The 13,033-nt window shown below is 40.9% G+C and overlaps 1 protein-coding gene across 1 annotated transcript in view; it reads right to left on the bottom strand.

The window, feature by feature from the left end:
• jakmip2 (janus kinase and microtubule interacting protein 2) overlaps positions 1-13,033 on the bottom strand; it is an 83,395-nt gene that overhangs the window by 56,031 nt on the left and 14,331 nt on the right. The window contains 6 exon segments of the mRNA XM_034177998.1: positions 7,068-7,151; positions 8,875-9,003; positions 9,154-9,276; positions 9,943-9,999; positions 11,697-11,837; positions 11,977-12,123. Of these exon segments, the coding sequence (XP_034033889.1) occupies positions 7,068-7,151; positions 8,875-9,003; positions 9,154-9,276; positions 9,943-9,999; positions 11,697-11,837; positions 11,977-12,123 (681 nt within the window).

The raw sequence follows: 13,033 nt of genomic DNA, 5'->3' as shown, positions 1-13,033 counted from the left end.
GATGCCGTCTCTCCTAACAAGACCAGGTTTTTCCCAGAAGCTTTGCCAATTATCTATGAAGCCCACCTCATTTTTTGGACACCACTCAGACAGCCAGCAATTCAAGGAGAACATGCGGCTAAACATGTCACTCCCGGTCCGATTGGGGAGGGGACCAGAGAAAACTACAGAGTCCGACATTGTTTTTGCAAAGTTACACACCGATTTAATGTTAATTTTAGTGACCTCCGATTGGCGTAACCGGGTGTCATTACTGCCGACGTGAATTACAATCTTACCAAATTTACGCTTAGCCTTAGCCAGCAGTTTCAAATTTCCTTCAATGTCGCCTGCTCTGGCCCCGGGAAGACAATTGACTATGGTTGCTGGTGTCGCTAACTTCACATTTCTCAAAACAGAGTCGCCAATAACCAGAGTTTGATCCTCGGCGGGTGTGTCGTCGAGTGGGGAAAAACGGTTAGAAATGTGAACGGGTTGGCGGTGTACACGGGGCGTCTGTTTAGGGCTACGCTTCCTCCTCACAGTCACCCAGTCGGCCTGCTTTCCCGGCTGCTCGGGATCTGCCAGGGGGTAACTAACGGCGGCTAAGCTACCTTGGTCCGCACCGACTACAGGGGCCTGGCTAGCTGTAGAATTTTCCACGGTGCGGAGCCGAGTCTCCAATTCGCCCAGCCTGGCCTCCAAAGCTATGAATAAGCTACACTTATTACAAGTACCGTTACTGCTAAAGGAGGCCGAGGAATAACTAAACATTTCACACCCAGAGCAGAAAAGTGCGGGAGAGACAGGAGAAGCCGCCATGCTAAATCGGCTAAGAGCTAGTAGCTACGCTAAGCTAGCGGATTCCTAAAAACACGCAAAGTGAATAATGTGTAAATAATTTAGAGGTGATTCAGCAGAAGGAGTGCTTTAGTTAAGGCACGTAAAGATTACACTGGGAAACAAATCGTAATCTAGATAACTAGATCAATCTAACTGCGCAGATTAAACAGCTAACAGATACAGAAAAACACCGCTGTGCTCCGGAACAGGAAGTGATACAATACCGCAGTGAGAGCCAACCACCAGTAGAGGCAAGCAAAGTCAGGTAGAGAGAGATGTCAACACACTGGTAGTCTTTATGTCTCTCCAAGTGTAATTTACAGGTGTTTAAAATCAATTTTAAAATTTTTGATTCACTGTGCCCTGGACACTAATTCACGGGGCACAGTGAATCAACATAATGAAAAAACACATGATTTTAAATATTTCTTCAAAATGATTAAATATATGCTGATACATATACGAGGTCTGTTAGAAAAGAATCCGACCTTTTTATTTTTTGCAAAAACTATATGGATTTGGATCATGTGTGCTTGCATCAGCCAAGCTTGAACCTTCGTGCGCATGCGTGAGTTTTTTCACGCCTGTCGGTTGCGTCATTCGCCTGTGAGCACGCCTTGTGGGAGGAGTGGTCCAGCCTCCTTGGCGGATTTTCATTGTCAGGAAATTGGCTGAGCAACTGCCACTTTACTGCATCAAAATTTTTTCAGAAACTGTGAGAGACAGCCAGGTGGAAACCATTTGGAAAATTCAGATGGCTTCCGGTGAAGATCTTATGGGGATCACACAGATTAAGGAGCATTACAACCGGATTAAAGAGGGCGCGCCGTGCTCCGAGCGGCTGTCGACAGGCTGAAACGACCAGATCATTTCCAAACTGAACGCTGTGTTGATCCAGGACATCGTCTCACTACTACAGAAATGGCAGAAGACGTGGACATACCACTTTTTCTGCACATTCCACTGTTACAGGAGATTTTGTCATGGAAAGAGGAGCGGAGGAATTTGCCACGGAGCCGCTAATGGCGCGGGACAAAAGCACCTCCGTGTTGGTCTCACAAGACATGTTGTAACATGCCCAGCTCTTGCACCATTCGGAAGATTCAGACGGCTTTCGGTGGCTTTTCAGTCGTGTGACTATCCGAAAAATTGTGGACGAGCTGGACATGCCACAACATGTCCTGTGAGGCTTCATCACGGCGTTGCTTTTTGTTCTGCGCCATCCGGCTCCGTCCTGACGTGCGAATTCCTCCGCACGTCTTTCCATGACAAAAACTCCAGTAACAGTGGAATGTGCCGAAAAAGTGGTATGTCCACCTCTTCTGCCATTTCTGTAGTATTCAGACGACGTCCCGGATCAACACAGCATTCAGTTTGGAAATGATGTGGTCGTTTCAGCCTGTCGATCGCTGCTCGGAGCATGGCGCGCCCTCAGCCGCTGTGGGCTGTCTTTAATTCAGTTGTAATGCTCCTTAATCTGTGTGATGTCCATAAGATCTTCACCGAAAGCCATCTGAATTTTCCAAATGGTTTCCACTTGTCTGTCTCTCACAGTTTCTGAAAAAATTTTGATGCAGTAAAGTGGCAGTCGCTCAGCCAATTTCCTGACAATGAAAATCCGCCGAGGAGGCTGGACCACTCCTCCCACAAGGCGTGCTCAGAGGCGAATGACGCAACCGTCAGGCGTGAAAAAACTCACGCATGCGCACGAAGGTTCAAGCTTGGCTGATGCAAGCACACGATTCAAATCCATATAGTTTTTGCAAAAAATGAAAAGGTCGGATTATTTTCTAACAGACCTCGTACAAACTATAATCCAGCAAACCAACTATGTAATGCGTGAGTGTCTTATATAGTGATATAGGTCCTTTAGAATCTATTATAAATACAACTGCCATAATTTCTGCTAAAATGTGTAAACAGTTGTTTATATACACAAATTATAGAAATAATTCATGGAAAAATAAATGTATAAGCTTCAACAAGTAATACATGTATTTGTCATCCACTTGTAACTGAGGCTTAGTAAATCACTTTCTAGACTGATTCACTGTGCCCCGGGTGCTTGTGACACACATGAGTCATGTTATCAAATAGCTGATAGTCTGGAGAAGACATAACACATGCTCATCAGTTGGACGGGGTAGTCTTCTAACTAATACTTTTTTGGGCCACCTTTCCTCTGTTGTGAGAAATACATACAAAGACACTGACATCTACAAAATTTACTTTTGATAGAAAAAAACAGACCACTTGCCACTTAGTTTTACCCTTAATATATCCAAAAACAAAACACTAATTTATAAGGGGAATGTCTTTATGCATAAAAATATGGCATAACTGCTGCAAATATGTAGTTTTGCAGATATAGCTACTGATTCACTGTGCCCCGTGACTTACTGTGCCCCAGGTTCCCCTACATACCTTATATATACAGTAGTGTTCAGAATAACAGTAGTGCTATGTGACTAAAAAGATTAATCCAGGTTTTGAGTATATTTCTTATTGTTACATGGGAAACAAGGTACCAGTAGATTCAGTAGATTCTCACAAATCCAACAAGACCAAGCATTCATGATATGCACACTCTTAAGGCCATGAAATTGGGCTATTAGTAAAAAAAAGTAGAAAAGGGGGCGTTGACAATAATAGTAGCATCTGCTGTTGACGCTACAAACTCAAAACTATTATGTTCAAACTGCTTTTTTAGCAATCCTGTGAATCACTAAACTAGTATTTAGTTGTATAACCACAGTTTTTCATGATTTCTTCACATCTGCAAGGCATTAATTTAGTTGGTTTGGAACCAAGATTTTGCTCATTTACTAGTGTGCTTGGGGTCACTGTCTTGTTGAAACACCCATTTCAAGGGCATGTCCTCTTCAAGTATTTTGACATATAAAAACTGATCCATGATACCTGGTATGCGATATATAGGCCCAACACCATAGTAAGAGAAACATGCCCATATCATGATGCTTGCACCACCATGCTTCACTGTCTTCACTGTGAACTGTGGCTTGAATTCAGAGTTTGGGGGACGTCTCACAAACTGTCTGCGGCCCTTGGACCCAAAAAGAACAATTTTACTCTCATCAGTCCACAAAATATTCCTCCATTTCTCTTTAGGCCAGTTGATGTGTTCTTTGGCAAATTGTAACCTCTTCTGCACGTCTTTTATTTAACAGAGGGACTTTGCGGGGGATTCTTGCAAATAAATTAGCTTCACACAGGCGTCTTCTAACTGTCACAGCACTTACAGGTAACTCAAGACTGTCTTTGATCATCCTGGAGCTGATCAATGGGTGAGCCTTTGCCATTCTGGTTATTCTTCTATCCATTTTGATGGTTGTTTTCCGTTTTCTTCCACGCGTCTCTGGGTTTTTTTGTCCATTTTAAAGCATTGGAGATCATTGTAGATGAACAGCCTATAATTTTTTGCACCTGCGTATAAGTTTTCCCCTCTGCAATCAACGTTTTAATCAAACTACGCTGTTCTTCTGAACAATGTCTTGAACGTCCCATTTTCCTCAGGCTTTCAAAGAGAAAAGCATGTTCAACAGGTGCTGGCTTCATCCTTAAATAGGGGACACCTGATTCACACCTCTTTGTTCCACAAAATTGCCGAACTCACTGACTGAATGCCGCACTACTATTATTGTGAACACCCCCTTTTCTACTTTTTTTACTAATAGCCCAATTTCATAGCCTTAAGAGTGTGCATATCATGAATGCTTGGTCTTGTTGGATTTGTGAGAATCTATTGGTACCTTGTTTCCCATGTAACAATAAGAAATATACTCAAAACCTGGATTAATCTTTTTAGTGACATAGCACTACTATTATTCTGAACACTACTGCATATATATATATATATATATATATATATATATATATATATATATATATATATATATATATATATATATATATATATATATATATATATATATATATATATATATATATATAAAATCATATTTAAGGAAACCCATCAATAAGTCAGAAAAGCAAAATTAACACATTTACCAAGATAACTTTTCTTTTTCTTCAAACTGAGTCACATACAAAAGCTCCTCCCTCACACATACATGTATGCCCCTGTTATGTACATTTGAATTTGAATTTAATAGACACCCATGCATAACAGAAATTCACTCGTATACAAACAGCCAAACTCATAACAGAAAAGTCAAAGGCGAAAAGAAATATAAGAAAATAAACAAAATACATGGTGCCTAAAGGCGTAGGCAGAAGCAATGCTTATCAACGCCTACACCACTGTATAGTCAAATCAAACCAAGCATATATGCCTGATCATAGACGTTTATATCCAAACACAATCTGAACAACAACCTCACATAGCTACAGATAAAAGAAGTTAAATATTTCTCTAGACAGCACCCAAAAAACAAAACAAAACAAAGGTTCCAGTATAACAGCATCTAGATATAACACAACTCAACCACATTAATTGAATACATATCTAGAAAATACCATTTCTCTGTATAAATATTTGAACCAGCTGATATCTGGACATCGCTTAAGTTTCTCTGGTAAATTATTCCATTTTTTTGGGCCACAAATGGAGACACAAAAGCACCTCCTTGTCGTCCTAGCGCCAGCAATTTTAAGATAATACGAACCCCTTAAATTATATATTCCTTCTCTCTCTCTCTATTTTTAGTTTTATGCATCAACTGAACAGTCTTAAATGAATTCATGTCATAAAGTTTTAATATTTTAATATACGTAGTTGATTTAATTAAGAACGGATTAGTATGATCCAGAAACCCTGGACTGTGACTTATTCTTAATGCTCTTTTTTTGAAGGATGAATAATGATTGTAATGTAGTTTTATAGTTATTACCCCAAACTTCAACACAGTAAGTCAAGTAAGGTGCAATTAATGCACAATACAGAGTGTGTAGTGATTTACCATCTAGAATGTACTTTGCCTTATTTAATACTGCAATACGTTTAGAAACTTTCTGTTGGATATGTTGAATATGCGTTTTCAAGTTAATTCTATCATCAATAAACACACCTAATGCTGCGTTTACACATAATGACTGCACGTCACGAATGCCACAAAGTATATATTCTTGGCTTATGATCACAAATGTGGTGATTCAGGGCAGATGTGTCAAGTGTCCTCAGGAACTGCTGCAACCTGTTACCACGCGTTACAATTAATGGCACATGTTGCTGGAGGATTATCAGGAACCATTACGCACGGTCAAGAATAATGTTCCTCGTTGTTGCACACTATCGCGCGTAACAGCGCATCGTTAAGTTCTGTCATGTTGTGAATGAGGCGAACTGTCTCCACACACAGACCCATATTCATCCATCAGCTGCTGAACAATTCAGATCGCTAGTTTTTCCTCATCAGCCACAGCAGAAGAACTTTGTGACTGCATGCTTAGTTGGGCTCTGTGCCATGGAGTGGCGCAGAAAGGAGGAGTCGGAGAGAGCCAGATGTGTGGCTTCACGCGGCTCTCGTCTCGCTCGTTTTACTAAACATCAGGCACATGCAGCACATGTGCCTGACGTTCATCAGGCACATGCGCGCTCCTGCAGGTGTGCGCGCTGAGGAGCATTGGAACGAGATTTTTAGCCAACTTGGCATCACTGTCCTTCTTCAGCATACTGCAGCAATGAAACTGAATGTGGTGCAGCAGGGTTTAATTGTGTGCACGCCAGAGAAGAACACCGCTCTATTAAGGATCACCACTAATCAAGATGGATCAACACGCTCAGTTGCAACCTCCAAGACATGAGGCGAAATGAGGGTGGTGCGTGACATTCATGGAAACTTTTTTGACAGCCAAAAACATGCTCCACGAAAATCACGAATATCACAAACCAACACGTGCTATTAAGAAACCTATTCAGATGTGTTAAGTCACTTAAGAATGTCAGGAATGTGCCAAGAATGACATAACCTATTTTCCTTGACACAATCTATATTTACCCCAAGTATATTTAACTGTATTTGTACATCCTGTTTATAATTTCCAAATAACATCATTTTAGTTGTAGACCAATTTAATGACAATTTGTTCATGTCAAATCAACTCCTCAACTTTATCATTTCAGTTCTCAAATCAAACAATAATTGCTGCAAATTCTCTCCAGAACAAAACAGGTTTGTGTCATCAGCAAAGAGAACATTATGTGTAACGTGCACATATATAATGACATTTGTCACCAGTGCGTTGCATTGGTGCTGTTTTCCCACCTGTCCTTTGTGGGCCAGTTCTTTCTCCAAGTCTTCTATTTTGGCTTTATACCTGAGAACATCTGCGTGGAGCTGCTCCTGAGCCTGAAATTACAACAAAACATCGACACGTCACCTCCGAGCCAGAGGACAGCCAACTGTACCGAAAAATTTACCTTGAATGATTACACCTCATATCGAGTCACTCATGTAAAGTTTGTGTAAACAAGTCAAACGGTAACAATGATATGATACAAAAGAAATTGATTCCTTCAGATTCCTGATCATTTTTCTGTGTGGAAAAACGTACGTGTACAAGTTTTCAGCATCAATGCAGTTGTTTTACTTGTTGCCAGATGGAGTTTGGCATCACAACATCACGTGATGACGTTTGACTTTTTGCAACACTGAACTGTCAGAAAAACATGACTGAATTTATCAGAAGAACTGATAATGTCTGAAGCATACGATTCCAATGCAATGAAAAATTAAGAACTAGTTCTAAAGTTAAACCGGCTCTCGATTCCCATTCCAAGTCTTAAGTCCACAACATGGGGCTATATATTTTAGATCAAAGGCCAAACATGATGATCACATGGCTGTAGCAAACAAAATCAACATAACAGGTTATATGCTTCAAATGCCTAATCATATAGTTGTCTACATTCAAAGAAAATGCATAATTTTAGCTTACAAATGGTCAATAACACTCTTGTATAGAAGATCATAGGAAGATTATTAAAACAGCCATCATTTGGCATGAAAAATCTCCGAGCCTCCCACGGATGACTGAACTTCAGATGGTTCTGAGTAGAGTCGCTGCTCCTTCGCGTTGAAAGGAGCCAGCTGAGGTGGTTCGGGCATCTGGTAAGGATGCCTCCTGGGCGCCTCCCAAGGGAGGTGTTCCAGGCACGTCCATCTGGGAGGAGACCCCGGGGAAGACCTAGGACTAGGTGGAGAGATTATATCTCCACACTGGCCTGGGAATGCCTCAGGATCCCCCAGTCAGAAGTGGCCAATGTGGCACGGGAAAGGGAAGCCTGGAGTCCCCTGCTGGAGCTGTTTCCCCTGCGACCAGAACCCGGAAAAGCGGTTGAAGATGAGTGAGCGAGTAATCTTGGAACCATGCTACATGTGTAGCATTTACTGGACAGCATGAAGATGAATGGTCCAGTTTATCTGGCTTGAGCTTTGTCAGCCAACTGGCAACCAAGTGTAGTGAACCTATAACATTTCCTCATTTAATAATAACCAGCTGTAACAATGGAGCTACATGTACGTCTCTGCACCCTTAATGAGTGCACTTCTAGTTTCATTCTAAAGACAGCCCGCCAATGTATAATTGTGGTGTGGAACGGCACTTCTCTGCATTTTAATACCACAATCATTTACACAACTTTAACAAGTTCACCTGAATACCCAGCATGTATGGAGGCATAAGAGAACAGCAGAATCACACCACGTTGTGCACTTAACCCTTGTTTATGTTTGTTTCTGATCACTGAAACACAGAAAGAGTTTTTGAAAGTCACTTAAAACTTCCACACACTAAAATCAACAGTGAGTTAGGGGTGGAGGGTGGATTAGAATGAAGTATGTTGTGCACCATATGAAAAGTTTGGCTGCTTTGCCGCAGTAATGGCATATGTTAGAAGGTTATAATTATTCGTCTTCATGGTGAGACAATATGAATTCTCTGAGATAAATATACAAAACATGAGCAAATAAGGCCAACATTTATTTTTTTAAAATATGGGTATTTTTTTTAAACTGAGTTAACTGACCCTTTCAGTTGTCATGATTCTTAAGTGTTCATGTGTTATTGTACCTTTGCTTCCATCTCAGCATCCAGTATGCCACCTTTCTGTTCCTGCAGCAATGCATATGCTCGCTGTAAAGCCTGGTACTCTCTGGTCAACTGTCGAAAACGCAGTTCCGACTCCTCATTGGCGAGACCCTTGTTTGTTAAACACAACACCAGTGTTTTCTCAGACTAATTTCAGGATATTGATTTGAATACACATGTAATCATTTTGAAACTCTCCAGGGTTCTTAAAGCTCAACTGAGGTCAATCGAGGACATTATAAAGTCAGCACACATTCTCACCTCCTCCATATCTTCATCAGGAGTGGCAGGATTTCTGTCCATGCGAAACGAAGCCACTGAGGATGACTCGGAGTCCATAGACTCTTCATCATAGCCAAAGAATGTATCCACTACGATGTGTCTCTGCAGCGACGACGGAAAGAAAATATACAGACAAAATGCCTATTTGATATCACATCAGCTTGAAATGACATCTCAGTAGACCATTATTTGTCCTAAAAAAAAAAAAAATACAAACAGAAAGACATATGGACACAACTCACAAACAAAGGCTACTAGTGATCCTGTTGGGAAGTACTACGGATACAATCTGGACATATTTCACACAAATATTTTGCTGGATATCTGCTGGACAAAGGTAAGACAAGACTCACATATGTCTGCTGTGTCAGTTATCAATATTAACATTAGTTACAATTCCAAAGGTTTAAATTATTTGGTAAAATGCATCAGCTGAGAAAGTAATGTCTTATCATAGCTTTATTACAAGCATTTTTTTTCAAAATTATGAACCGTAAATGGTGAGTTTCCACTTTCCATCAAATGCAGCATGAACATTCAACCATGAATATTTACTTCCTTCTTGATGTTCTCTATAAAGTCTCACAGACTAAACGCACTGTTTTTGCAATGGAATCACCAAAAAATAATTTGACCAATGAAATTAGCTCTAATTTTGTGATGTACCACAGAAAGTAACATAGTTTATAATAACTACATTTCAAAACAAAGTTGAGTTTGTGAGAAATCAATGGTGCACCTGTCAGGGAACATATTTAGGACTCCTACCTTGATTGGCCTGGAGCTTCTTTTATGCCTCTTTTTTCTTAGTAGTTTTTCTCTGTCCTAAAAAAAATCATTGCAAGGACAAACGTTAACAGAGAATGTAATCGTGCAGAATGTATAATTGTATGTTTAATCCGTAAACCATGTGCAACATTTCTGTTGTGTGTTGGGGGGTTTGGCTGGATGTTTTTGTGTTTTCTTTTCTTTGCTCTCCAGGTGGTATGCAAACTGGTTTTTGTCTGTGGAGAAGGTGCTGGCAGAAGAGTCCTTCACCCTCATCAGCATTATTAGCTGCACCTGTGGAGGATGTTCACGTGCAGGCCTACTGACTCGCAGCACCTGTGGATGATGCTCACGTGTAAACTTAAAGACTTTCAGCTGAAGCAGATAATGAGATGGCATTCTGCATTTAAGCCATGAGTGGTTCAAGCAGAATTGCCGGGAATTCGACCTTGTGACGTTCGTTTGTGAGACGCTGAGGACCGCGCCAGGGTTTGACACATCGTGCCTGTGAAGGTTGGACGGGTGAGGGACACATGCTGTCAGCACACATCAGAGGTGATTATTGTCTGAATGATCGTTAATAGTAATTTGGCGTTTTGTTACGCAGTATATTTGAACATTGATGAGAATTGTGCAGTTTGCTTCTCACTGCCGTGGCGTACGGACTGATGATCCTCCACCTGTTGTGAGAAGCTGCTCATTTATATAAAGCTTAAATTCAGACCTGAATGTGTTGCTGATAGTGTGTGCCTCTGAAAGATATTTGCTGTAGCTCTGTTGACTTACCTCACCTTTTCCATCCTTCACAGAGTCAGTTTGTCGTGTCCACCTGGGGGATGTTTGGCGGTGAATCTGAGTCCAGAAGCGCCGAGGCTTCGATCCTTTTGGGCGCTGGAGAGCGCGCTGTCCTTCACTCCGCCAGACAAACCAAATATTTATGTTGTACACTAATTATTGCACTGGAGGGGAAATAAAATTGTTTTGTTTGTGGAACCGCTTTCTGGTTATTTAGCGCTGGGTTCGGTCAGACGTTGGTCCGCTCCTCAACCTGCATCTGCACATAACACATCCCGTGCAATATGATTCCACAGTTGTATATAATTCTCGTTTTACATTTTACTTGGTCTACATTTCATTTCATTTTACCTTATGTTTATTTAGTTGTACATATACTCTGTATAATTTGTTGTTAAATTTATTATCTTTTATTTGGCTAAAAATTACTCGCACCACGGAAAGCACCTTTTTGGAGTTGCACTCAAATCTCGTTGCAATGCAAATTACAATGACAATAAAGGCAATTCTTCTAATTCTTCTCTAACCTCTGGATTAATTTAAACCATGAGTTAGTTCATCACAGTTTGAGATAATGTTTAATTTTACATCATCCAAATAATTTAGGTATCATGAATCAGAAATGACTTTAATTCAACTCATTCATGGCAACAGCAGGTACTGTCCAAGAGGTTTTTAAGCTGAAAATTGATTGTTTTGTCACACCTGGAGGGGCGTGTTGGGCGGTAAACGTGGTAAAACACTTTGAAATATTAACTCTGGAGTTATAACCTGTTTACTAACTGGTATGGTTCCTGTGATTAAAAACTGGATTTGGCTGTAAAGACTCACCATGCTGTGACTGGACGCAATATGAACAGTCTGCAGAAGGTTCTAAGTTTCATCTTACTTAATCCAAACCCAGAGGTTCACATGTCAATTTTATATATCAAAGGAAATCCTCACACACTTAAACTTACTCTTGTCAATTCGTCAATCATACTTTGCTGTTCAAGGACTTGAAGCTTGAGAAAGGCTACTTCCTGATCATCATGGGTTTGGTCCAGATCATTGAGCGATTTGAGCTTCTTCAGTGGAGGGTGGGAGCTGATCTTCTCTTTCTGCGAGCAGGTAACAACAGCACAGAACCCCTCTTAGGTCAAAACATCCAATGTGCCTGTCTGACAGAATCACGTACACTAACAGATATAAACTCTACACCATATACAAGGTATGATGCTGATGTCACACTGTACTGACCATCTCAAAGTTCTCCTTGGCCAGGCTCTTGAGTTTTTCCTCCAGCTTTTGGATAGTTTGCGTCAAATCATCATTCCTCTTACTGAGCAGCTTGTTCTTCTCCAACATGGGCTTGCAATGCTTCTCTGACTCTCGAACCCGCTTCAGCTGGGAGAGACACAGGCATATAAGGATAGTTGGGATCAGTGCTTTCCATCATGGGTGATGAAGTGTGACCAGGCCTGGGGTCATTTCTAAGCAGGATTGGAATGCAGATAAAAAAAACAAAACAGCCCACCTTCAAATTAAGGCATGAAGGTAAAGGGTCAACTGTACCCTTAAAGAGATCTTAAAGAGTTTACTTACATTTATTGAGGTAAACATGCTCACATTTACCTCTAATGGCATTATCGCCAATTGAGTGGCAATAACAAATAATTTACTCTGAGTGTTTCTGATTCCCCCATCCAATAGCTTTAATTAGCCGGTTAGCCTGTGGCTGTGTTTGCGTTCTAAATCAATTCAATTCATTTTTGCCCTGAATGAAAAGATGCCCTTAAAACATCTAAAAATAGATCCTATGTTGAAATATGTGGAAGTTCTCCTTTCACCATCCTCCACAGGATGAAATTAGTATGTTAAACGGCTGTGAAATTTGAATCACATCTATTAATGTAGATAAAGTTGTGAATTTAATGTGGCAGGCTGAGTGTTTCGCACTGTTGCCTCACACCAACAAGGTTCCGGGATCGCTTCCAGCCTGGTCCTTTCTATGTGGAGTTTACATGTTCTCCCCATGTCAGAGTGGGTTCCCTCCAGGTGCTCCTGTTTCCTTCCACCTCCAAAGACATGCAGGTTCAGTGAATTGATGAGTCTAAATTGGTCATAGGTGTGAGTGACAATGTGAAAGTGTTTGTCTATATGAGTCAGCCTGTGATAGATTGGCGGCCTGTTCAGGTTGTGCCCCACTTGCTGTGGTGTCTCCCCTGTCCTTCTCTTATGTCCTGTGTATTAGTTGTTGTGTTCCCCTATATGTCACAGTTCAGCCTTTCTTTAGTTCCCCTTTAGGGCCCTGTCC

This window comes from Thalassophryne amazonica, chromosome 9 (assembly GCF_902500255.1).
Source record: "Thalassophryne amazonica chromosome 9, fThaAma1.1, whole genome shotgun sequence".
NCBI classification, from domain to species: Eukaryota; Metazoa; Chordata; class Actinopteri; order Batrachoidiformes; family Batrachoididae; genus Thalassophryne; species Thalassophryne amazonica.
The sequence above is the reverse complement of the archived record's forward strand: the minus strand, read 5'-3'. Positions and strand labels throughout refer to the sequence as shown.